The following is a 27,800-nucleotide window of genomic DNA, read 5'->3' as shown; positions in this document are numbered from 1 at the left end:
TTTGATGCACAAGGTGGTCACTAGACGCTAGCGACCACAAAAAACATGACAAATTACACTTTGATAATAGTCATAACTTAAAAACTACAACACCCAAGTATACCGCCCTCGTTCAGTTGAATAGTTCTTTTTGTCTTTCTTTTAAATTAATCTTTTAAATTAATCCCCCCCCCCAAAAAAAAAACATGGTTCCATTAACCAATAAAACAGGGTTTGCTACTAATGGGTGATTCAGGTAATGAAATAGAGCAATATTCTAATATTTTTAACTTTATTGGGTTTTTTTGGCTTGTTTTTACTATTGTCGTTGTTTGATTTTACGAATGCAGCGGTCCCACCAACCAAGGTTCCAGATTCAGAAGGCAAGTGTCCAGACGATTGGACGGCATATGGATCCAGCTGTTACATCATGGGATCTGGGTTCTTCTCCACAGGCTCATTCCCAGAGGCACGGTATGACTGTCAGACAAACTACGGAGCGGATCTGGCCACCATCAGCAGCAAGGACGAGAACCACTTTGTGCTGGGACTGGCTCAGAAGTCATTTAGCGTGTCGTGGCTGATCATGGGGCTTCATCGAAGTAACAATGGTAAGATGCAAGAATTGTTTTGTTTCACTCTGGTTGTGAAGCCAAGAATTCTCACGAAATTTAGCTCAATTTCTAAACTAGCCAAGTACCTCGTGAACAGATAAAAAAGTAGGAGATTTCAGGAAAAGCCCAGATAATTTACTAAAGGGAAGATCTCTGCAATTGGATTGGGACTGAAAACTCAATCAACATAGTGCTCCCAGAAAGATTTGAACCAGCCGTCGATTTCACAGAACTCTTCCTAACTTAAGACTAATCTTAGGACTTAGGACGAGTCCCAGCCTTGCACTGTAGCATGCAGACTTTAAGATTAATCCTAAGTTAGGACGAGTTACTCGCCTGTCCTAACTCGAGATAAGACAAGTCCTAACTCTTTGTGAAATCGACCCCTGATTGTGAAGCCAATAATTCTCAGAAAACTGAACTCAATTGCTTAACTAGCCAAGTACGTACCACGTGAAGAGAAGAAAAAGTAGGAGATTTCAGGAAAAGCCCAGATAATTTACTAGGGGTGCATTCGTTTAGCTTCCCTGGGTCATCCCCGGTCTGTCCCGGTGTGTTTGGATAGCTTTTGACGTCAGTCCAGGGGCTCACCCAGGTCAGCCCCCAGTGCCCTGTTTGTGGAGTGGGTCACTTGGGGGCTGGCCCCGGGTAAACGACGTCACCATGAGCTCTTGTCAGGGGCTCACCCGAGTGAGCACCACGGGACAGACCCAGAGAATCTAAACGAACGCACCCAAAATAGAAGATCCCTGCCAGCAGATTGGGACTGAAAGCTCAATTAACATAGTGCTCCCAGAAGGATTTGAACCAGCCGTCGATTTCACAAAATTCTTCCTAACTTTAGATTATTTAGGATGAGTCCCAACCCTGCACTGTAGCATACAGACCTTAAGATAAATCCTAAGTTAGACGAGTCCTAACTCCTTGTGAAATGGACGGCAGGGACCTAGATGTAGAAGATGGGGAAAGGTTTTTTTTAAGCCAACCTAAACTACCAAATGACAATCAAATGTCTCTGACGTTTGCAGGTGGCTGGAAGTGGATTGATGGCTCCCCAGTGGCTTTTACCAACTGGGCTAGTGGCGAGCCTGACGATGACTCGGCAGGCTGTGCAGAAATCTGGCCAGATTCGCAGGGCAAATGGTTTGACGTATCCTGTACTGTCAATAGCCACTATGTCTGTGAGATGCCCAAATGTAAGTTACATTCATCTTTAATATTTTCTTCTTCTTGAAGCCCCTTACTACTTAAAGTGGTTTTCAACCTGTTTTTAACTGTATTTTTTGCGACCTCGATGACCGATTGAGCGCAAACTTTTATGGCTGCTTGTATGCTATTTTATTTGTATATTGGTGGTTAAAAAAAAAACGGTAAAGCCCTACTGGTCTTTGACACCTACTATTTTTGTCCAGTGTATTTCAATGTTAGCTGCATATACATGTATAGTGTGATTGTTTCTTTTTAAATTCCTGTTGACCTAACTTGTATATTTGTGTTTTTTTTTTCCACAGTGCCTCTTTTCACAACAGAAGCACCCTTCACTAAACGTAAGACAACAATTTGATTTCAGTAATGGTCATCTTTTTATGGAATTATTCACTAAGGGTGTTATGAGCTAACTATGTGTAACATTGTGCTCATCATCACAATATGAAGAGCCGTTTTCTGTCCTGGGTCGGCACCTACTTCTGCAAATTGGCTGTGTCGAGATTTAACTTCAATTCTGCAAAACCCCAGTGCCATTTGATCAGCGATTGAAGACCACTTCGTTGTGTCAATTTGTTTATATAGTTAGGCAGCATAACACACAAACCAATAACAATCTTGCATTTTATGATAACAGCCAGGGATTTGGTATATAGGTAAATTTAATGTGTTACAAAATTGTTTGGATATTGGGCCATTTCCATTTCTGCTCCTCACGGCTTTGGCGGCCATTTTGAAAATGGAAAACCTTCCTTAATGTGAGCTTCTATGAGGCTATGATACTGTTAAACTGGTCTGCAAAGGTGTTGGCAACTATAACCCAACTAGCTAGGGCATTTTGGTCCTCTTCTTTAATGCACTGAAAAACTGCTCTCAGAACTGGACACAGAAGCTAGATTACCCCCATCAAGGCCCTTGGCCTGATTTCAAAGAGCTGCTGAAGCAAAACATATTGCTTCACAATTTTCTGCTTACCAGAATGAGTAGGATACCATTCACAAATTGAACATACTGAACATTTTTGGGTGGTCACCTTACCCAAGCCTACATCCGTATGGACTGTAAAAGGGGTAACCCTGTTTCAGCCCTAGGAGTAGGTGGCAACGGGCTCTAGAATTTTTTTTATTGTAACCCACACCTTGACGCGGCCTTCAGGCCTTGTTTGTCTAGTGACTTGCATAACAATTTTTTTATTTTAAATTCTGGTATGCATAATTTTGTTTTGCTCAGCTAGATTTTGTTTTTTATGTAGCTCTGTGAAATCTGCGCCCTCGCGTAGCGTGTATTGCTGCGGCACATAAACAGCATAAGACACTTGAAGCCGAACATCGATGCTTGAATATACAATCGTATTAAAACATGAACTGCATAGAGGACACCAAGTTTGACATATTGTGTTTGAATTTTATTTTAGAGGTAACGAATTTTTCTTTAACAACTGACATTACTTTGTTTCTAACCAGCACCGTATTGTCCTACGGACCCTGATTGGCTATTTGTTAGTCCATACTGCTACTATGTAGAAGACACCAAAGAGAAGACATGGTATGATGCTGAAGCATGGTGTAACACCAAAGGAGGCTACCTGGCATCAATACTCGACGATCAGGAGCAGATACTTGTCAAAGGATTGGTACGTTCTCATTTGTCTTCTGATCATTTTAGGTACAAGAACTAAGGCCTTATGCCCACAGTATAAATATATATTATATTTGGTTGAGCTTGTCTGTTTTCCTTTATTTTAACCCTGCGCTGCAGTATGCCAGATTCCATGCGGCAACGCAAGGTCGTACGGTCCTCGACCCTCCATGTGACAAATTGTGACAAATTGCTTGCAAAACTGATTTTGGCAGCACATCACAAGCTGTCATTAATTTTAAGAGTGAATTCCAAATGTACATCTTCCATTTAAAGCTACCGGATAAGCGAACAATAAGTGGCACATTTTTTGTTACAATAGTTTTTATCAACTTCTCTATTTTTCCTCCAGACTCCATACTCCTACAATTATTTCTGGATCGGATTAAAGAAACTTGACGATAGTAACAGTGTTGATGAATACAGGTTGGTTCATTTTCCATGTATAATAAGTGATATTTATAAAACGCTTCATACATCAGAAGGGCGTCTCAAAGCGCTGAAACATAAAGTGTTTTATGCGCACTGTAATGGTTTACAAGGTGCTGTGGCGCAATATGCCGCCATCCAGCCAGGAACACCGGGGCGAACCCCATCTCTTTTCGATAAGTGCACTGGGTTCTTTTATCACAACACACGGGACCAACGGGTTAATGTCTCATCCAAAGGACAAAGCAATGATTAGGTGTCTTGCTTTAAGGGCACAAGTGTCACGGCTGGGGATGTATAGAGAGAGAGAGGCAGAATGCAAACAAGAAAACCAAGGGGTAAGCAATAAATAAGGGGACAAAAGAGTGGGTTGGAGTTGACTGCATGAAGTTGAAACGCTGGAGGACAGAGGGAGAACAAATATTTCAGTGGTGAATAAGGCAGATTAAAATGAAGATATCTGTTGGAAAGGGAGAAGGAAAAGACAAAAAAAATCTATTAGTCATTTTCTTGTTAGATGTTCAAACCATTGGATTGAATGTTCTGAAGGCGCCTAATCCACAGTTTCCCCTTACTCAACGAACAATCTCTCGGTAGTTACCTATTACCTCAATGCTTTGTAAAATCATTTCAGGAACGGAGTGATTAGGAATATTGAAGTGATGTCCTTACAGGTGTGTCCAGCTTTTGGGTCTTGACTGTGGATCTGTGGCTGTAGAAGTGCCTCTTGATTGTAGTTCTTGTTTCACCTACATGTATAACACCACAGGCTTTGCAAGATATCAGATAGATGCAATAGTGGTTATGCATGACATGACCCCTTGCTTGTCTTATGGGTATGGCTGGTGAAAGAATGAGATTCCCTGATGTATTTTCTACAGACGTTGCATTTGGAGATGTTGGAACATCTGAAAGTTCCCTGTGGTAGGAAACCTCTGATGGTCGCCTTCAACTCATCCCAGTCCGGCATCAGAGTTCTAAGCTCAGTGGTTTCGTGTTGCGTCCTTCTTCCGCTTGTCTACGAGTGTAGTAATGTCTTACAGGTGTATCCAGCTTATAGGTGTGTTGACTGATAATGATTTGAATGATTTCATACAGGTGGAGTGATTCGTCACCAAGTGACTTCACGAATTGGGATTATGGACAACCCAATGACGGCCTGGGAATGCAGAAATGTGTTGACATGGCGGATGGTAAGTCGCTCCTTCTTCTATAGGTGCACCCTAGACTGTTCCCCTGTCCTTCAGGGCCAAATTTCATAGTGCTGCTGCAGTGTTCTCCACAGACTTTTTTTTTTAGGAGGGCGGCATCGTAATCAAAATGGCGCCCGTCAGTATGACGTAATCAAAATGGCGCCCATTTTGATATGACGTCAGCGGACGTGAAATCAACAAATGCTTGAGAAAAACATTTTCTTAAAATAATGTATTGATGGGCATCCATTTCGGTTGGAACAACCTTATTTTAAAAACTAAAACAAAACTACAATTTGTTATACATTTTGCTTTGTGTGCCGCGCCAATAACCTCAAAGGGATGATCGGCATGCCGCACGTCGGAGTTTAGAAAGCGGGTGATCGGACCATGATCGGACGGTCTTCGTGTGCAATTTTCAAAACGATATTATCCCCAAATTATGGCCCTAAATAATACTTTTTCCATCCAAAACCGTTTCTATGAATTAGCGATTAGCGGTTCCGTCGTTAAGAACTTCGTTTGTAACAAAATAATCAAGATTCAACGATCGGTAACGCACCGAACAATTTATTTATCAAGGAACTTTGCCCCGCATCGCGCACGCCCTCAATGGGCGAAAGTCGACATGTTTTAATATGCTTCGAGGCTGTACATTGTACCATTCTGTACATGCGTGCGGCACACTGTGTGGCAATTCTGTCTCAGTTTGTGAATGTGCGTATTGTGTTGGAGACTATCAACGGCCAATCACAGCGTGCGGACTGTTCATGCACTATACATGCAGTGGGTATTCTCATCGTCGACGGTGTGCGTGGTGTGTGTGCATGGTTGGTTGATGCACTCTGCATATAAATACGAACCATGTGGCCCTGTGTACATGTACATTGTGTATTAACGTTTGTTTACGATCGCATTTCTGATGCTATAATTTTGAAGTCGGCTATGGCTTGTCAGGTACTCGTTTGATCTTATTAAATGCACTCTAAAAATAGTCTCTTTGTCCTTTTTTGGGCAGGGCGGCCAATAATTTTAGCAGGGCAGCCAATTCTTTGGCAGGGCGGCCTAAATTTTAGGAGGGCGGCCCGCCCTCGCAATTTACGTGTGTGGAGAACACTGCTGCTTAAAGAAGACATTGGACACCTTTGATAATTGTCAAAGACCAGTCTTCTCACTTCGTGTATCTCAAAATATGCACAGAATAACAGACCTGAAAATTTGAGTACAGTTGGTCGTCGAAGTTGCGAGATAATAATGAGAGAAAAACACCCTTGTCACACAAGTCTTTGATTTTGAGGTTTTGAGGTCTCGAAATCAAATTCGTTGAAAGTTACTTCTTTCTTGAAAACTACGAGGGAGCCGTTTCTCACAATGTTTTATACTATCAACAGCTCACCATTGCTTGTTACAAAGTAAGTTTTTATGCTAACAATTATTTTGATTATAATTACCAATAGTGTCTACTGCCTTTTATGGGAGATTTTGTGCTTACAATTTCCATTTCATAGCTAACCGTAAGCATATAAAAAGGCGTGCTAACCTTACTGCGCTTACTGCACGAAAATGCATGACGTCACATGTAAATCCCTAGTGAATGCGCAAGATTGCTGCCTAACCTGTAATACGCGCTTCTGCTTAAGCAAATTATTCTGTTGCAGCTAGCATGAAAATTTGCGTTTTGGTCGTTTTGTTTGTTGGTTAAATATTTGACTTGTTGTTTTGTCCGCAGATGGCTATTGGGGTGATACTAACTGTGGTATAGAACAGCACTTTGTTTGCAAGAAAGATTACAATAACAAGGTTCCGATTGTGAAGCCTGACCCTCCGCCCGCAGAAGGTAACTGCCCCAATGGGTGGTTCAAGATCGACAAAGGTTGCTACCAGATCAACGGAGACACCAGTAATTTCAAGACGTGGGACGACGCTCGCACTGCGTGTAAGGCAAACGAGGGAGGAGGCCTTGCATCCATTCATAATCAAGCGGTTCAGTGTAAGTCTGCTGTTACAATAATATAATAATATTAACTTGGGAGACTAATCATCCTTATCCGCAGCTATGAGCTGAAATGTGAAGGACGCGGCTACAACGTCTTCGAGAGGCAGGCATGCCAGGGCGCCTTTGGCAGCCAGCCACATCAACCCATTTTGACCACGGAGCACAGCCAGAGATCAAAAGTGTTTGATTTTTCCCCGAAGGAGGAAAAACCAGATGGTCTGGAAAACCCTAGTGGCACAGCATAGAACCAGGGCACAACGCAACTCACATAATGGCCCTGGCCGGGTATCAAACCAGGGTCACCTTGGTGAGAGGCGAGCGCTTTACACACAAGCCAACCATGCCCCAAAATCATATGTCTTATGTAAGATGGTGGGGTTTTGTTGTGAAACGGTTTGAAGCATTGGACTCTAGTTCTGTAATTTATAATCCTATATTGTATATAAGATGTCAGGATGTCGCGGCCGAACAGTTTCGGGCAGTGGACTTAAGTTGTGTAGTATTCAATGTAAGATGGTTTGGGGCGACAGACTCAAGTTTTGTTATTTACAGAATAAAGGTTCAAATCGGGGCCTGCTCAGTTGTTTTGAATTTTTATTTTTCGGAATTTCTGGAGAAGCTTTTGGAAAGACAAAATGAAATCCAACCAACTCATTCTGTGAAAATAAAGACAAGTATAAAACGTTAAAGATTTAGCAAACAGGGTTGATGTGTTTGTTTTTGTTTACAGCTTTATTGACCTCGTTGATGAAGTTCTCCACTGGGAACCTGTGGACTGGACTAAGCAACAAAGTAGGATACTATTATGAGTATCATTGGTCTGATAACTCCAATGTGGACTTCCAGCACTGGGCTAGCAACCAACCAAACTATCCCTATGTAAGTAGTAATAATAATAATATCAAAGTCTTATATAGCGCACGTATCTACCAAACAAGGTACTCAAGGTGCTGAGTATATACAAACTTTCAGAAAGATAGGTTTTTGCAGTGATGAATTCTGAGACCCGTTGATTTAGCTACGGCGTATACAGCAGCCACAGCCAGGAACACCGGGGCAAACCCCTTCTCTTTTCGATAAGTGCACAGCCGTCGATTTCACAAAACTCTTCTTAACTTAAGACTAATCTTAGGACTTAGGACGAGTCCCAACCCTGCACTGTAGCATGCAGACCTTAAGATTAATCCTAAGTTAGGAAGAGTTACTCGTCCTAACTCGAGATAAGACGAGTCCTAACTCTTTGTGAAATCGACGGCTGGGTTCTTTTACATGCATTACACAACACGTAGGACCAACGGCTTTACGTCCATTCCAAAGGACGGAGCAATGGTCGAGTGTCTAGCTTAAGGACACAAGTGTCACGGCTGGGGATTCGAACCCACACTCTGCTGATCAGAAACACCCGCCACAAATTTGATGCTCCTAACCGCTCGGCCATGACACTTCCAGTAGTGACACTCTATCAGCTTTTTTCTACTACATAAATTTATGTTCTTACAAGCACTTAGGAATCCTACGCACTGCTTTCTAGAAATGTGTGGCTACATTCAGATGAACCTTAAAATGTTCAGCTTCATCAGCACTGGAATTTCATCTTTGTAGAGTGTCGCGGCCGAGTGGTTAAGAGCATCGAATTCAAGTTCTGGTGCAGTCACCGGAGTGTAGGTCTGAATCCCGGTCGTGACACTTGTGTCCTTGAGCAAGATACTTTACTAAAATTGCTTCTCTTCACCCAGGGGTAGAAATGGGTACCTGCGAGGGTAGAGGTTGATATTGTGAATGAAAAGCTTTCGGAGCGCCACAGCATCTCGGGGCTGTATACTCCCTAGTGGGAGCTGAGAAAGATTAAAGGGATGTTTATTGGCCCAATGACCAGGGGACTAATGTAAAGCGCACTGATACGGTTTATTGTGAAATGCGCTATATAAGAATTTGTTATTATTATCTTTGAGAGGACAAGGCCATTTTCATTTTCCCAAAGGGCATTTCCATAGGAAAGTCTCTCAGAATGTTATGATGGGCACCAAGGCCAAGACCAGGGCAACAGAACAGAATACATGGCCTCAGTAGTGGCCACTGCCGTAATTCCATGCCTATATTGAAAAAAGAAAATGTTTACTTTGTAATAAGTATTTTTGTCACAATGTAATGTTGTATACTGTGTCCTTTTTGTCTAACGAAGGTTGATAATGCTTGTGGAGTTTTGGTGAATGATCCATCATACCCTGGCAGATGGGACGACGTTGACTGCTCTGAAAAACATGGCTACCTTTGTTACAAACCCTTGGGTAAGATACAAACTTGTTTTGAGAAAAAAAATGTCTTAATAATAAAGGTTTTTGGCTAGTTCTGTTTCCCTCCTGTGCCAAGTTTCAAGTTAACAAGCAGGACAGTTTTTTTTTAGGACAGAGAAGTCTCCTGAATTCCGAAAATCTTACTCCGCGGTAGTAGAGAAACTCTTCTGAACTTCAAAAGACTATTTCCCGGTAGTAGAATATAAAGCAAGACAAGTTCTCACAAGAACATATGTAATCTACCAAGCAAGTAGATATACACATGGTGTTTACTCCCGAGTACTTTCCCGAGTTCTGTGAAAAATGTTCACATGCATATTACTTGGGCGGGATTGGAACCCACGACTCTTGCAATTCTAGAGCAGTGTCTTACCAACTAGACTACTTTGCCTGATTGCTAAAGGCAGTTCGAATTCTATACTTTGGCTGCGGGTACAGGGCAATCTCAGTGGTCTAGTTGGTAAGACACTGCCCTAGAATTGCAAGATATGTGGGTTCGAGTCCCACCCGAGAAAGTACTGAGTATACAGTGCTAAGGGTAAAAAAAAAAAAAAAATGTTTTTATCCCCAATGCAATTTTTTTTTTTTAACTATTACTTTGCTTGCAGATCCAGCACTGCCCACTCAAGAACCCTCTTTTGGCGGCCTGTGCCCAGCCAACGGATTCCTCCAGTATGGCACCGACTGCTTCAAGCTAATGACTACTCCGATGTCATTCATTGATGCTAAGAAGGCCTGCGAAGGACAGACAGCTACCCTGGCCTCCGTCCGGGATGGCTTCTCGGAAGCGTTCATCGTGGCCAACATGTTGTACAAGAATAATTTAGACAGCGCTTGGATTGGCTTGACAATAAATGATGTATGTTTATATTTCTCACATTTATTTTGCTTAATTTGTTTATATATGGTTCTTTGTTTTGGTGCTGCTGCCCTGGTTTACTATAGTCTTCACCAGGACACCAGCACCTTCGTCTCGGTAAAATTATCAAGAACCAGGCCTCGTTGGGATTAAACCACTAGTTAAAAACCTCTGCACCACACATTGATTCACTTATTATTATTATTGTTATTATTATTATTATTATTATTATTATTATTATTATTATTATTATTATTATTATTATTATTATTATTATTATTATTATTATTATTATTGTTATTATTATTATTATTATTATTATTGTTGTTATGAAGTAGGATGTTCTTGAAAGCCTGGTCCAAATTTCCTGCGAATGTGATATGAATTTTGACATCAAAAAATTTGCAAACAAATAATTCTCATCAGTTGACTTGTGCTGAACTCCTGTGAAACCTTTCGCTGTGAAAACAGCCCTGTGATGCCAAAATTTGCATTGCAAGAAGTATGAACCGCGCTTAATACTATAATAGAACAAGACCGTGTGCCCCGTCCTGCCACACTCCAAAAACCAGCAGGTCTGATACTTCACAAATTTGATCTTCTGAATTTGTCGAAATCCCTCTCCCTAAAACTGCAATGGGACACTATACCTGTATTGTATTGAGGGTTTTTTTGGGGGGAGGGGTTGGTTGTTGTTTGTATTTGTCTATTTGGGGCTTTATGGGGGAGGGGTGTGGTAGTTCTTCTATTCTAGCTATTTTTAATGAGTTATTTCAACGGTATTTTAGCTGTTTGGGCACTCCACCCTGAACAAATCGTTTCGGTTTTTTTTTTTTTTTTTTTTTTTTTTTTTATTTCGTTTTTCTTCTTTACTGTTATATGTTTGTTTCTCCATTATCAAATGATATAAAAAAACAAGTTTTATGTGGATTCTTTTATCATTTTTCCAAATTTTATGTGAATTATTTTTTCTTTTTGCACACTACCGTTACATACAACATTGTACAAGTGTGCCGTTATACGTTATACAAGTCATTTTGTTTTTCTTCTCTACTGTATTGTGTGTGTTTCTCCATTACCAAATGATATGAAAAGCAAGATTAATATGAGAATTTTGTTTTATAGAATACCGGTACATTCAAGTGGATTGATCGTTGGCCATTGATGTTTACAAGCTGGGCTGATTACGAACCAAGTGAAAAAGACGGAGAGGGTTGCGTTGTACAGACCAACAGTGCTGACTGGGATTCTATCAAATGTACATTGAAACGTGCATTTGTCTGTCATACAACAGAAAGTAAGTTTATTATTACTAGTGGTTTATTAAATATACTGCAATACTTAAGCATGCAGCTTTTCAGCTGATTTCCTCTATTTCTTTTTTAAACAGTCCCAGAGAAAACTGAAAAACACTACCAAAGTTAAGTGTGGTTGGTCGTTTTCTCTCTTTTTTTTGCAATAAGAAAGTGAAATGACTGAATACATCGACTAAAAGCCAAAATGTGCAGTTTACAAAAGCCATACAAATTATTAAAAGCATTAGCAGTAAATTACAGATACACACGGAAAAGAAAAATAGTTATTTAGAGATATATAAAACACTTTTTTGTGATAGCACAAAACTCAACAATTTGGACTAAATAAGAATCCAGTCATTGTTCATAATCCATGGAATGTCAACAAGATGAACATGTGCCGTCAACAAAAGCATTTTTTCAAGACAAACATTAGAATTACATGGTGGCAGTGGCCTCTGTCACCCCCTGGCCTTGGTTGCCCCTTCAAAACTTTCTCTTAGACTTAAAGATTCTGCAATGAAAGTGCCATTGGCAAAATGAAAATAGCATTGCCCTCTCAAAGTTGAAATTCCAGGCCTGAAAATTCATTTTAAAGGCACTGGACACCTTTGGTAATTGTCAACGACCCGTATTTTTACTTGGTGTTTCTCAACATATGCATAAAATAACAAACCTGTGAAAATTTTGACTCAATTGGTCATCAAATTTGCAAGAGAGTATTGAAATAAAAAACACCCTTGTTGCACAAATTGTTGTGCTTTCAGATGCCTTAAAAGGGGCTTCATAAGACCTGGAGTATTTTACTATTTCGCAAGTAGAAATTAGGTTTCACGTTTTACAAAATAGTCCACTTGCCAGCAATTTATTAACATTCAACCCTAACGGCAGACTAAAAATGTACAGAGCATTTGTTTCTTGCCCATGCTATGATAATTTGTTTGTTTATTATGGGGTGTCGTGGCCGAGCGAATAAGAACACCGAATTCAAGCTCTGGTGATTCTGTTCAGCGGAGTGTGGGTTCGAATCTCGGTTGTGACACTTTTGTCCCTGAGCAAAACACTTCACTATAATTGCTTCTCTCCACCTAGGGGTGAATGGGTACCTGTGAGGGCAGGAGTTGGTTCTTGTGATTGATTAGCCTTGATTGTGCTACATATTTGGCGGCACAGGCTGTATACTCCACAAGGAGCTGAGATGGTTTAAGGAATGATTTAAGGCCCAGTGACCAGGGGTAATAATGTTGAAGCGCTATATAAGAAGCCACTATTATTATTATTGATGAGTTTTCATTGTTTTGTTTTTTCATTTTAGTCCATTTCATAAAAACAATAACTTACCTCTTGTTTTCTCGTGGACAGTGGTTCCCCCAACACCGCCCACGTTTATTCCTGGCAACTGTCCCCCAAAATGGATAGGGTTCGGTGACAACTGCTACATGTTTGAAGCAGAGTTGCAGTACGTGTCGTGGTGGGAGGCGTCTTATTTCTGCGAGAAAACCTTTGACAATTCGCACATCTTGAACATCCACAGTAGAGGGGAGAACGCGTTCGTCAAGAGGGTAGCTGCAGAGAAATATGGGTACTATGGAGTGTGGCTGGGCTTGACACGTAACACAACTGGTAAGTTAACAAGCTGTGGCGGCAATTGAACAAAATTTGGTTAAAAATTAAGCTTATAAAGGGAAAGTCTACCTTTATGTTTTTTATCTGTTTCATTGGTTTAATCCTATATAAATGTAGATATATTTGTACGCAATACAGTGTTTAAGCCAAAATTTAAGATAAAATTCTTTGGCAGTTGAAGAAAAGTTTATTTATGCCAGTAGCATCTGGGCATGAGAAGTTATTTCCTAAAGTCGAGAATGCAACTTCTTAGATTTTCAGCTTGGCCCAATTTCATGTCGCTGGGCCTGCTTACCATGGAATTCTGCACTTAATAGGGCGCTCTGTGAAGCCTGTGTTTCCGTGCTCCAGCAGCCGATTTCAGGAAACGCTAGGATTAATCCCATCTTGACTCAGCCTAACTTAGGTTGGGTTCACTGCGCCCTAACAAATATGGATACGGGACTTAACTCGTCCTTAGTACTAAGATTAATCCTAAGTTTGGAAGAGTTTGGTGAAATAAACAGCTGAAGAGTTTGAAACCGGCATTGTAACTCATGACAGGCTTCAGCAACATCAACCAACTTGCAACCTATCACTTTTCCTCGTGCATCCTTCTTTTTCGAGCATTGGATAAATAATATAAAGAAGGGGACCAAGCCTTCTCCAATGCAGGCCTGGAGGAATTCACTTCCTGAAAACAAACTTAATTGAACCATTGAAGAAAATGATTAGGCCATCTTGTTTCGTCAAGAGTGATTTTTGTTTTGGACCATATATTGTGTAACATACATCCTGGCACTTTCCAACCTCTTAAAGGGGGCTCTATAAATGCCATACTGGTCTAGTTGGAATGACACTGCTCTAAAATTGCAAAGGTTGTGGTTTCAAAACTCACCTGAGTAAAATTCCTCTGGTTTCTTTTTGTCAAAGAGCTTGGGAAAGTACAGAGTATACAGTGCTTACACATTGGTGTATGCGAGTTAAAGACACTGGACATTGTTAATTGTCAAATACCAGTCTTCTCACTTCGTGTATCTCAACTCTACACGAAAAAAAAACTTGTGAAAATTTGAACTCAGTTGGTCAACAAAGTTGCGAGATAATAATTAAAGAAAAAACACCCTTGTCACACGAAGTTTTGTGCTTTCAGATGCTTGATTTCGGGACCTCAAAATTTAATTCTGAGGTGTCGAAATCAAACTCTTGGAAAATTACTTCTTTCACAATAACTCTGATACTTCAAAGGGAGCCGTTTCTCACAATTCTATCAACAGCTCTCTCCATTGCTTGTTACCAAGTAAGTTTTTCAAATTTCCATCTATTAAATAACTTGCCTTGTTTCATTTTCCTCTGTAGCTGTAGACAAGCAGGAGTTTCTCTGGAACGACGGTCAGCCGGTGGATTACACAAACTGGAAAGTAGGAGAACCAGACAACGAGCTGGATTCCGAGGACTGTGTACGCATAATGACATCAGAGTACGGCAAGTGGGAAGACACTGGATGCGCCTCTTACTCGCAGTTAGTCTGCAAGAGACCCAAAGGTACGTACACAATGCCTTCCGATATAGTCTGTGTATAGGAACCTCATCAAAATGGTAAATAATAATAATAATAATACCGACGATAACTAGAGCAAGCTATGTCGAAACATTGAGACCCAACTAAAAACTCATTTCACGGTAGTGAAGTTAAATCCACTTAAAGCTAGGGTAGTAGTCTCAGCCTATTTCCTACCTCCACGGCCCAGGTGGTAGTTAAAAAGCAGTTCTTTTCAGAACTGAGAAGTCTCCCGATATCTGAAAAAATCTGCTCAGCGGTAGTAAAAATTAAAGCAAAAAAATTCTCATACGAACATAATCTACTAAGAAAGGAGATGCACACATGATGGCGACACCAAACCAGCTCTTTTTTCAGAGCCAACACTCACCTTAAGAGATTTACACATGGTTGTACCCGCAAGTTTACTATTTATTTATAGTTTCTTCTTATAATCGAATGTTTATTGATACCTCACCATGCAATGCGTCAAATTCCATACTCCATAAAATGGTAATTAATAATAATAATACTAAGTTCTTATATGTTAAAGGAGAATATAGGAGAAAGTGTAGATTCAGGAATAGAATGTACGAGCTGAAGGCGAGTACATTGTAATCACGAATCTACACTTTAGAGTCTATTCTCTGACTTAAACTATTTCCCCCATTGGTTTTGTAACAGTTTCAAGGAATTGGATTTCTCAATAGTAACAACACTAGTTAGTCTACTCTACTTACTAAAGTGATTTTTCTAAACTGGGTTAGTTCTGTAATTTGAAAGATAACATATTGTCAGCTATGTTTTGTTGCACTTCATGCCATCTTTCAGTTTGGGACAGTAATTTTCAAGTTGAACTATTTACTTTAAGTTTGTAATGAATCTACACTCAACTGTAGATTATTTTTACGAATCTACAGTTAAGTTTAATGTCATGTATCAGACCCCTAAGGGGCGATTAAGGGGCATATTAAAGCGCTCAGTATTTTTTCCTTCAAGGTATTTCTAGCTACTTTTGAACTATGATACCTATAATTCCTTTACCAATTCCTCATTTCATTAACTTTGTTAGTATTTACTAATCTACAGTCCCTACCTTTTCCATGCTATTTTTTATATTGTATTCTAAATGGATGTTTCTGCTTTTTCTCAACAGACAAAAGCTCAGGTGAGTTAATATCTCTTTGATCCTTCAATGTTTTCTTTAAGATCATTAATAAACACGGCCGCTTGATACATCACAGTGTTTTTTGTAGTAAGGGTTTCAGACTGTAAACAGGCACATATTTTTGTGGTAGAACAAACACTCCTTAACTAGAGCACACATCACACCTATCCTACAAGATCTACATTGGCTACTTAAGGAAAGAATCTTCTTCAAGATCCTTGTGTATGTCTATCGCTCATCAAAAGGCACTTTACCACCATATCTCTCAGAAGGACTCCAACCCCATATTTCCGACCGCCAGTCTATATGCGATCTAATAACAAACATCTTTTAAGGAAACCCCTGGCCAGAACATCATGGGGTGAAAGATCATTTACTTCTGCTGCTCCTTCATTATGGAACGACTTGCCGAATCATGTTAAACTTTCTCCACCAATAGCTTTGTTCAAAACTTCCCTCAAGACTCATCTAATGAGGACTTCATAACATTTCCCCGTTTATTGTGTCACTGCGCCATTAAGCTTGGGCGATATCACGATACTATCGAATATTGCGATATTAATTTGGACACGATTTCGATATCGGATGGATTTGGTTTTAATCGAAATATCGATATATCACGGTATATCGCGATATATCGATATATGGATTAAATATCGCGATGTATTTGCTAGCTGAGACATCTTGCACCCCATAGGTTTGGAGTAAAACCAGAAGAATAGGTCATTAGAACACCTCTCTTATGCAAGGACTGTCTCTTCTACAACTTTCACTTGGAGTTTTAAGACTGATGATGTCAAATTTAATTAATCGCGATTATATCGAATATCGCGATATATTGTCGGCGATATATCGTGAATAAAATAAATCGATATCGCCCAAGCTTATGCGCCATGAGCACAGAGATACCAACATACACGATTTGGGCGTAGCAAATACGATTTCGAGCCGTGACTACGACGCTACGATAATACTCAATAAAACACGCTAAACAAGCCGGCCAATATAATTTTATTAAATTGTACAATACATGCAAACAACTAATGAACTATTAAGTGGAAATAAAAATTAAGAAAAATATCAAAACAGAAAAGAAAAAAAAACACTTTTAATTTTAGAACGCAGTGTTGAATAATAGCGGCGAATTCACTCGAACAATGTACGTGTCTCGACGGCATGATTGTTGCGTGCCCTCCCCCGCTGGCTGGCCGGCTGGCTGAGTGTGCATTTTTTACGCTAGTGCATTTCTGCAAGATCGTACCCATTGATCTCTATTACACGATGGGGGGAATAGTGCACACGTGCGTGGGGAATGAGGTTGTGTGTGAGCTAACGTGTCACAGTAACCTCATTCCTCATGTATCCACTATTATTGTGCCCACGCTGGCTGTACATGTACTTTATCGAAGCTTGGCAAAAAAAGTACGAAAGAATGGCGACAAAAAAAGGAGACCTTCTGAACAAAAATACCTTCAACTGAGTGGCCTGTGAGGTCTAAGCTAGACAGTTTCCATGTTTTCCTACCAGTAATTGTAGCGCCGATGTCCAGACACTGCCCAGACAATGCCCAAAATACGGACACGTATTTTTTGCCCAAAATCCGGACACGTTTTTTTTTTTTTTTCCTCCTCACTCTCCCAATAGCTTGTTGTTGCGTTTCTGATCATTAAAACAAAAACATTTAAGTAAGGCCACCCTTTTTTATGTTACCTTTAAGTAAGGCCACCCTTTTTTATGTTACATTTATTTTTGAAACATAGTCAGAAGATGAGGGAAATCAGGGTTTTTTTCAAGTTTTTTTTCACTGGCCATTATAAACATTTGTAGCTGTTCTGTTGATGCATACAGGTAATTGTTATTTCACAACACTGCCTGAAACTGAGCTAATTAGCATTGTAGAGAGTAATAGAAAGATCGGTATAGGGAGCCCAAGATGCGCTCGCCCTTAACATTTGGGAGATGCTACTCTTTTTTAAAATTCAATGTTGGCATCTCTGTGAGCATCTTTAGATGGATACCGGTGCATTATAAATGCCCATTATTATTATTTCATTCCACCAATGACCTCACATGAAATACATCATGGGCCTGCATCCAATGTCACGAAACGCTAGGATTAATCCTACCGTGAGTTAGAACGAGTAACTCGTTCAACTTACGATGGGTTCAATGTGTCCTCACATCTATGGATACAGAACTTAACTTGTCCTAACTCCTAGGATAAATTCTGAGTAAGGAAGAGTTTTGAAATTGATGGCAGGCTTGTTTTGACTGTAAACCCAAACTCACATTTTGGACAACACAGAGTTCAATGTTTATTAGAGCCGCCTAAAGGGACCATTGCCTTGGATCGTAGGTTTGTGAAAAGCATTTGTAAACCGTTTGTTATGAAATGCATGGTTAGAAAGATGTTTTAAAAGTAGAATATAGTCAACACAAATATGCCTCAAAATTGCGTGGTTTTCCTTTTACCTTGAGAACTAACATGGTCAGACATTTTGTGAAGTCAAATAGACTCCACAAATTAAAGTGCTGTGTAAGTTTTACAATTTCGATGAATGTTTGTGTGGATCATTATATTCTACTATTAAAACATCTTTCTAATCGTATACATTTCATAAGAAACGATTACAAACCCTTTTCATAAACCAACTCGCCTGATCCTCCAAGCTCAACAGTTGGCAAAGCTAAAGATTATACCAGCTTAAAACCATGTCACACTAGCGGGATGAAGCGCTTCGCTAGAAATCATTATGTTTAAAATGCCGCGTAGCGTTGTGTAGTGGGGTGGGGGGGGGGGGGTAAGAAAACAATGGCGGCGCCCATGCGATTTGAGCGTCATTATAGTACCATCTGTGATTAGTATCCTGATCTTTTCTACCGAGCAGCGAAAACTGCCAAGCAAAAGTTTCTTCTTAAGCAGCAGAGAATTTGAAATTGAGCTTAGCAGGGTTTTGATTCCCGTGCAATAAACCACTTGCCACCTAAACCCCCAATGTCAAACTTAATATATTTGTTGTTTTTCCATTCCAAAGTTGGCGGTTGTGAGAAAGATTGGTACCGGATGAACAACTTATGTTACGGAGCATTTGGCAGCAACGAGCCCGAATCATTAACGTGGACTGAAGCTTATAAGTCTTGCGAGAATAAGGGTGGAACCTTAGCTACTGTCTATGGTCAGAATGTCCTATGTAAGTCACTTATGTCTGCAGTTTCTTGTATTTTTGCTTTTGTTGACATATTAAATTAGTCCTAGCCTTATGCTTGAATCATACTTCCTGCGAATGCGATGTGAATTTGACGTTAATTTGTTGTTACCCCCCTTGCAGCGATATTCGCAAGTGAGTTGAGCAGAGTTGAACTGCTGCGAATTATTCGTTGCTAATTTGTGACATCAACATTTGCTTCGCACCCGCATTCGCAGGAAGTGTGAGCCGGGCTTAAGTCTTGAAGTTTAAGTTTGGTTCCTTCTGCATTATTTCTATGTAAACAGGCAGTGCAAGTCTCGCACGTGTACACATTTCTGGGACCAAGTTGGTCCTAACCACATTGAGTTTAACAATACTGGGTTCATAATATGTCCAGGCTAGGCCTCTTTTTACACTTTCATCCAGTTTTAGCGAAAACAGCTTATCTCTGTACTTGCTTTTCTCATAATGTAACTTTTTTAGTTAGGCTGTTTCTGTTATCTGTGTGATATAGAAAGGTTTGCGGTCACACCATTTATTGGTAATCTCTAAATGAGTTGGGGTGGTTCTGAAAAGACCCGTTGGGTTCAACTCAACGTTTTCATTAGTATGCTCTGATCGTCTTCTTTCTTTTGTTCTTCTTTTTTCTTAAGAAGACGATCAAAGCATACTGGTCAAAACGTCGAGTTGAAACCATTGGTTCCTTTCAGAACCACCCCCAACTCATTTAAAGATTATCATTTCATGATGTCACCGCAAATCTTTCTATATCGTATTTCCACCCTGCAAAGTTTCAAATCCTACTTATCTGTGTGATGTATTTGTGGTCGTGGTCGAGCTGTTAGAGCACCGAACTCAAACTCTGGTGTTCCTGATCAGCAGAGTGTGGGTCCGAATCCCCAGCCCTGACACTTGTGTCCTTAAGCAAGACATAACCATTGCTTTGTCCTTCGGATAGGACATAAATGCCGTTGGTCCCATGTGTTGTAAACGCATGTAAAAGCACCTAGTGCACTTATTGAAAAAGAGAAGGTGTTAACCCCGGTGTTCCTGGCTGTGGCTGCCGTATGCGCCGTAGCACCTTGTAAACCCTTTCAAGGTCCTACATGTATGCGTCGTAGCACCTTGTAAACCCTTTCAATGTCGTACATGTATGCGTCGTAGCACCTTGTAAACCCTTTCAAGGTCCTACATGTACACAATTGGGTCTCATAATTCATCACTGCAATAATCTTTCTGAAAGTTTGTATATACCCAGCGCCATGAGTACCTTGTTTGGTAGATACGTGCGCTATATAAGACTTTGATATTATTATATTATTATTATTTGTCTAACTTGCCAGCTTTGCTAGAAGCCATGATGTTCATGATGAGACGTACCAATGCATGGATTGGACTGAATAAGATTGATGGTTCATATGAATGGGCTGATGGAACTCCCATGCAGTTTGAACACTGGACTGATAACTTCCCTGATAAGGTATGTATGCATGGCAAGTTAATATCAAGCTCAATTTGTTATTTTTAAGCGCACTGGACACTTTTGGTAAACCTTGCGTGTGACGCTAAACATACCTTCATCTGCCAGACGGCAGACACTGGGATACCAATGTTGGCAGGTCTGCGTGGTGGGGTGGTTAAGTGTCCAAAACGTCACCACGAAATATTTCAGCTTTGTTTTTCAACACCTGGTTGCATCTCTGAGGAATATATAATCTGAGAAACGTTACTGACAGTAGCGCTTCTCAGGTTCAAACTGTTTGCCATAAAAAAAACTGTGTTTCTGGTTCACATGCAAGTATCCCTGTTTACAGGTTTACTCAGGCTTGTGAGCTACAGTGATTCACTTATGCAGCATCCTTCATTGCCAGAAATATATAATAGTAGAATCAGACCAATACTTACCTTCAGATCCCCTGGGTTATTTTCATGTGAATTCTTTCCTTCTTGTAGCCCCTAACCAAGGGTTGCCTTGTTTGGGACACACTTGCTTAAAGGCGCTGGACACCTTTGGTAATTTTCAAAGACCGGTCTTCTCACTTGGTGTATCTTAACATAAGCATACAATAACAAATCTGTGGATATTTCAGCTCAATTGGCTGTCAAAGTTGTGAGATAAGAAAAAACACCCTTGTCACAAGAAGTTGTGTGCTTTCAGATGCTTAATTCGAGACCTTACAATCTAGTTCTGAGATCTCGACATCAAGCTCGAGGAAAATTACTTCTTTCTCAAAAAACTACATTACTTCAGAGGGAGCCGTTTCTCACAATGTATTATACTACATGTATGAACAGCTCTCCATTCCTCATTACCAAGGTTTTGCTATTAATTATTTTGAGTAATTACCAATAGTGTCCAATGCCTTTAAACAAAATAATAACAAGTACGATTTCAAACTTTGCATGGTGGAAATATGATATGGAAAGGTTTGTGATAACACCATGTAATGACCATCTTAACCACACCAACTCATTTAGAAAATAATAACAATCGAATGAATTGTTTTGCCTCACAAAAGTCATTTCACTCTTGTTTACTTATCATTTTTTTTGTTTATACCAAAGGACCCTGACAATATGTGTGTGATGATTGTTAACAACCAAGTGAAGCCAGGATTCTGGAAGAACCTACCGTGCGAAGGGCCAAGAGAGGGCTACTTCTGCCAAAAGCCAACCGGTGAGCAGATTTTTAAGTAACCAATTGTTTTTCTTCTTGCAAACATCTTCCTCTCTGTTTTAGGCATTAATGGCACATTCAAAGTGTTTGGTTCTTTGAATTCAAGGACTGTAACTGGTCGCCAGCGAGCCCGCACGGCCAATGAGAAAATGAAATAAAACAAATTAACAAATCTATAACCCTACCTATAAAGGCTCAGCCCTCAATTTCACCAAACTCTTCCTAACTTAGGATTAATCTTAGGACTTAGGACGGGTTCAGTTCCGTATCAAAATACGTAGGACGCATTGAACTCATCCTAAGTTAGGACGGGTTACTCGTCCTAACTCGAGTTAGGATTGATCTTAGCATTTCGTGAAATCGGCTGCTGGACATCTTTGGTAATTGTCAAAGACCAGTCTTCTCACTTGGTGTAGCGCAACATATGCATAGAAGAACATACCTGTGAAAATTTAAACTCAATTAATTGGTCGACGAAGTTGCAAGAGAATCATGGAAGAAAAAACAACCTTGTCGCACAAGTTTTGTGCTTTTAGAGCTGATGTTTCGAATTCAATTCAAATATTTGAGTGAGAAATTACTTCTTTCTCAAAAACTATGTTACATAAACTTCAGAGGGAGCCGTTTCTCAAAATGTTTTATACTATCACCAGCTCTCCATTGCTCTCTACCAAGTAAGTGTCATGCTAACAGTTATTTTGAGCAAGTACCTTTGGGGTTCAACTTGCAGATACTAAAGAAACAAATTAGTTTTCTTTTTCGTACATCTTTACTCCATTTTTGACATACTCAGTGTTTGTTCTTTGAATTCAAGAACTGTAACTGGTTGCCAGCGAGCCCGCAGTGCCAATGCAATAAAACAAAATTTTAAAAAATCTATAACCCTACCTTTAAAGGCTCTGGACATCTTTGGTAAAATGTCAAAGACCAGTCTTCTCACTTGGTTTATCTCAACATATGCATACATGTACATGTATAAGAACAAACCTGTGCAAATTTGAACTCAATTATTGGTCAGCGAAGTTGCGAGAGAATAGTGGAAGAAAAAACAACCTCGTGGCACAATTTTTGTGCTTTTAGATGCTTGAATTCGAGACCTCAGCTGAGGTTTCAAATTCAATTCAAATATTGGAGTGAGAAATTACTTCTTTCTAAAAAATTATGTTACTTCATCAGAGGGAGCCGTTTCTCACAATGTTTCATACATGTGCTTTCAACAGCTCTTCATTGCTCGTTACCAAGTAAGGTTTATGCTTACAATTATTTTGAGGTATTATCAATAGTGTCCAGTGCCTTTAAGAGAAGGGAGATAGGTGTTTCTGTTGAACTGTTTTTAATTCTGTGAATTTCTATTTCAGATCCGGCCATACCTGATTTCCCAACTGGGGATAGCTGCAGCCAAAAAGGCTACTACAGGCATAATGGAGTCTGCTACAAGGTGTATGATCAAATGGACCAGAGGAAAAACTTTGCCGACGCGCAAGCACAGTGCGAGAAGGACACCGGTAATCTGGCTACAGTCACAGACGGCTTTGTCGAGGCATTCATGGAAACACTCCTGTTTTATTACAACATACGGGACGCTTGGATTGGCCTGATGCAAGATGTAAGCTTCTATTAATGATCAAGGACAATGTGTTTTGCATGATGAAAAGTGTGCGTGGTTTTTCACTATTTTTCTCCAGAATCACACAATGGATTAGGCCCTTATTTTCACAGTTTTCACCAAACTGGCTCTTCTCAGAGCCAACACTCCCACAAAAGAGATTTACACATGGTAGTACCCGCAAGTTTACTATTTATTTATAGTTTCTTCCTATTTCTTCACATCATGCAAAGCTTCAAACAATATTCAGCTTGATGGTGATGAATGTTTTTGTGGCGATACTGCACTTTATAAGTTTCTTATTTATTATTGTTAAGTATGAGGTGTACTCTCCAGCATAGCAGTATATGGCAAGCAATATGGACTAGACACTGACCATACCAGAATAAACTACCATTCAAATGGTGTTCATTACTTTACTTATAATGTTTAACCTTCCTGTTTACAGTCCACAGGAAAGTTTGTCTGGGTGAATGGTGATCCTCTAGTTTACACTAACTGGGACGAGGGAGAACCAAGCACCAACCAGGGTGAAGGATGTGTTCGAATCAGCGATGGCCAGAAATGGGACAACGTAGGTTGTGCAGGGACACACAGCTTCGTCTGCCAGATAGGTGGAGGTTAGTGTTGCCTTAATAAAAGAGAAAGTTTGTGCTAGCATCCCGGATGCTACTCTTCCCTCTTCCTATAAGATAAGACACAGGTTTCAAACTTGACTAGAAAGAAAGAAATATGTTTGTTGAGACAGATTTGAAAGATGATACTAAATGCGAAGAATTTCTGATTGAAAAACCCTTTCAACTAATATGCAACAGTGGCTGCTGTATGCGCCGTAGCACCTATAGTGAACCCTTATAAGGTGCTAATTATTTGGGTCTCAAAACTCATCACTGCAATAACCTATCTTTCTGATAGTTTGTATTTACTCAGTGCATTGAGTACCTTGTTTGGTAGTTACGTGCGCTTTATAAGACTTTGATATTATTATTATTATTATTATTATTATTATTATTACGGTATATATACTCGAATCTAAAAATACGCGACCTAAAGCTACAGCCGTTTGGTTTTATACAAACTATCTGGGAAAACTGTGTAACCACTGTATTATTCACCATGTGTATATCTTCTTTACTGTGTCAATTATGTTCTTTTGAGAACTTGTCTTTTTATTAATTCTACTGCCGCGGAGTATCTTTTTTTTTTTCGGGAGACTACTCACTTTTGAAAAAAAAATGTTCTGTGTAGTAACTATCAAGGTACGTAATCGGCCGGGACTACTTCCTTCCCTTTGTGGATCGAGGGGACTTCTTGTGTTATAAGTTTACTGCGGCGGAGTGAGTTCTTAATTGCTCTCAATGTTTTGACTAGCTTGCTCTAGTCATTGTCTTGAGACATAATCTGCACAACAAAGTAGATATACACACACAGTGTTACTGCAAACCAAATGTACTTTGAAACCGTACCATGCAATGCCTAAACTATCACGGTCCGCTGTTGAGTTTGAGGCGAAAAAGTTGTGTCACAAGATTTAGGTGTTTTATTGTGTGATTGTTCCATATTGACGGTTTGTATATACTTATATTCACCAACCGTCTTTCGTAATAGGTGGCGGTCCAATCCCAAGTACCCCAAAGCCGCCCTCGTGTCTGACCGGTTGGCAGCAATTCGGCAGCAAGTGTTACCGCTTTGTCGCAGCGGACAACACTAATATGAGCTATGATGCGGCCAAAGCTGCGTGCGCCAAATCCTCCAAAGCTGTCCTGCCCGATGTTCACAGCTTTGAGCAGAACTTGTTCATCAGCAAGTATGCCCAGGGATTGAAAGGTTCTGCCACCATCTGGCTTGGGCTTGTCAAAGACGACCAAGGTTTGGCTGAACTCAGTTATTTATTCATTACTCAGTTACTTATTCATTTCTTGGTTACTTATTCATTACTCAGTTACTTATTCATTTCTTGGTTACTTATTCATTACTCAGTTACTTATTCATTTTTTCATGTTTTCTCTAGACAAATACAGTTTAATTGTGTTTACCCACACATTTGATCATTAATGGGGTTTATGGTTTGTAGTTGATAGGTCAATGCAAGTTGAATGAGGCCTAAGCGTAATTTCTTCCATAGAAACTTTCAAGGTTTGAAAATACTTGTCATCGCTAAAATGTTTTGCATTCAAAGTTTGTTGGAAATGGAATTCCTGGATTAATTGACCATATTATTAATATTGTTAAACAAGGCAATGGTCAAAGAACAGTTGGTCTTAATTTGGCATTTGTGAAGAAAAGTGTGTGGATCACTTTTTCGCAATTAATATTTTTGTATGCCCCATATTTCCCCAGTTTATGTTTTGAATGCATTAGAAATAATTAAATAAAACAAATGATAATAAATAAAAAAAAAATTTAAATAGCACATTTTCTCCAAAAGATGCTTAAAAACGAGAAAAACTGCCTGAATTTGGCATTCTGCCAGGGAGCCATTGCAAATTCTTCTCATGTTTATTCATAGGGGACTTTAAGTACGACAACAACGCCAAGTTGGACTACGCTAAGTGGGATACGAATCAGCCGTCTATGGATGAAGGACTCCGATGTGTGGGGATGAACAAGCAGACGGCCACATGGACCAGTCTCTCCTGTGATGTCAAAACGGACTTCGTTTGCCAGATGGATGCTTATGGTAGCTAAATGCTTATTGTTTGTTTTTCAATCTCAGTTATCTGGTTCTCATGGTTCTTAAAGACCCCGTTACATTGCCGTCAAATGCTATGTAATACTTGAGTAGGGCACCATGAGTCACAACAATGTAGACTTTTGTGGATTTTGGCTGGTTACCTGTTTCTGCTAAGCAAGATGTGCATGTGCTTAGCAAGTTTTTGTGCGTTACAGGTTTTCTGAAATTGAGCCAACTATCACCAGGGTCGTAGCTTACATGTAGGTTGACCTGTGCTCAATTTCACAAAGAGGTAAGATTGATCTTAACTGAGGATCAATCTTCATGGCAAACCAATGTGTAATGTCACCACCCAAATCACTATAGTGATACTAGCAACATATCTTAAAGCCATTTTCCGTACAGAAAAAAAAAAAAAAAAATCACAGATTTACAAATGACTTACAGGGTTTACAGAAGGTAATAGTGAAAGACTTATCTTGAAATATTATTCCATTAAATGCTTTACTTTTTGAGAAAACATTAAAACAATTATCAATTCTTGATATCGAGAATTACGGATTTATTTTAAACACATGTCATGACACGGCGAAACGTGCAGAAACAAGGGTGGGTTTTCCCGTTATTTTCTCCCGACTCCGATGACCAATTGAGCCTAAATTTCCACAGGTTTGTTTTTTGAAGAGAAGTAATGATACACGAAGTGTGGGCCTTGGACAATACTGTTTACCGAAAGTGTCCAATGGCTTTAAGATGAATCTTGGAGAAATTGAACACCATGGCCCAATTTCATAGGGCTGCTTTAAGCACAAAAAAACCTTGCTGAGCACAAAACAATTGTGGTCACCAGAATAAGGTTACCAGCTAAAATACCATTACACATGTACTGTATGTGACTTGGTTTCCTGCATAATTTTGCTCGGGAGAAAACTATTCAACAGTTTACTCTTTCAGACATGGACATGTCAAGTTCAGTTTGCTCCTGCATGCATAGCCCCATTCCCCACACCCTCCCCAATCCTAACCTCGGACCAACCAAGCTGCACCACAAACCACATCATTTAAAGCCATTGGACCCTTTCGGTAAAAAGTATTGTCCAAGGCCCACACTTCGTGTATCACAACTTTTATATAAAATAACAAACCTGTGAAATTTAGGCTCAATCGGTCATCGGAGTCAGGAGAAATTAACGGGAAAACCCATCCTTGTTTCCGCACGTTTCGCCGTGTCATGACATGTGTATAAATTAAATCCGTAATTCTCGATTGATATTGTTTTACTGTTTTCTCAAAAAGTAAAGCATTTCATGGAATAATATTTCAAGAGAAGTCTGTCACCACTACCTTCTATAAACCCTGTAAGTTATTTGTAAATCTGGGAATTTTTCTGTATCGAAAGGGTCCAATGGCTTTAACCTGTTTCCAAACATTGGCTTCGACTTGGGTTCTGACTTAATTTCTGTTGATTATTTAAAAAGCCTGCACTTTCGATTCGGGGGCTTCAGTAAGGGCAGACAGAGCCAGACCTTAAGTCTAAGTTTAAGCCATGGTGTTGAACAGGGTTCTAATATTTACCGCTTTTTTGTGTTGTGTTTTCTTTCTTCTTTCCTTTATTGTGCTGTTTCAGACCTGACCCTTTCACAGCCTAGGGTCATTGTAATCCTCACTGCCCAAGTTCCCATTTCATTACTCATCTCTAAAAAACTCTCTTAATTATACTCCCAAATTTAGCAGATTTCTTTATGAGTTACTTTTGTGTGAACATTAGTAGATTTCTATACAAGTTACTAATTCAAAGTGGACACATCTAGCAGATATCTTCACAAATTACTAATTCAA

General features: G+C 39.7%; 1 protein-coding gene across 1 annotated transcript in view; it reads left to right on the top strand.

Moving 5' to 3' along the window:
• The window catches only part of LOC117288187 (macrophage mannose receptor 1-like), a 58,165-nt gene that overhangs the window by 28,556 nt on the left and 1,809 nt on the right, over nt 1-27,800 (top strand). The window contains exons 24-44 of the mRNA XM_033768928.1: nt 330-590; nt 1,622-1,789; nt 2,105-2,140; nt 3,263-3,432; nt 3,790-3,863; nt 4,965-5,059; nt 6,789-7,049; nt 7,786-7,934; nt 9,238-9,343; nt 9,958-10,208; nt 11,334-11,505; nt 12,866-13,126; nt 14,468-14,653; nt 15,805-15,816; nt 18,852-19,007; nt 20,348-20,484; nt 21,570-21,681; nt 23,040-23,287; nt 23,736-23,907; nt 24,896-25,156; nt 25,797-25,967. Of these exons, the coding sequence (XP_033624819.1) occupies nt 330-590; nt 1,622-1,789; nt 2,105-2,140; nt 3,263-3,432; nt 3,790-3,863; nt 4,965-5,059; nt 6,789-7,049; nt 7,786-7,934; nt 9,238-9,343; nt 9,958-10,208; nt 11,334-11,505; nt 12,866-13,126; nt 14,468-14,653; nt 15,805-15,816; nt 18,852-19,007; nt 20,348-20,484; nt 21,570-21,681; nt 23,040-23,287; nt 23,736-23,907; nt 24,896-25,156; nt 25,797-25,967 (3,459 nt within the window). The remainder of the gene's footprint in view (nt 1-329; nt 591-1,621; nt 1,790-2,104; nt 2,141-3,262; nt 3,433-3,789; nt 3,864-4,964; nt 5,060-6,788; nt 7,050-7,785; nt 7,935-9,237; nt 9,344-9,957; nt 10,209-11,333; nt 11,506-12,865; nt 13,127-14,467; nt 14,654-15,804; nt 15,817-18,851; nt 19,008-20,347; nt 20,485-21,569; nt 21,682-23,039; nt 23,288-23,735; nt 23,908-24,895; nt 25,157-25,796; nt 25,968-27,800) is intronic.

Source organism: Asterias rubens, chromosome 3, assembly GCF_902459465.1.
Source record: "Asterias rubens chromosome 3, eAstRub1.3, whole genome shotgun sequence".
NCBI classification, from domain to species: domain Eukaryota; kingdom Metazoa; phylum Echinodermata; class Asteroidea; order Forcipulatida; family Asteriidae; genus Asterias; species Asterias rubens.
This window is presented reverse-complemented; position numbering and strand designations above follow the sequence as displayed.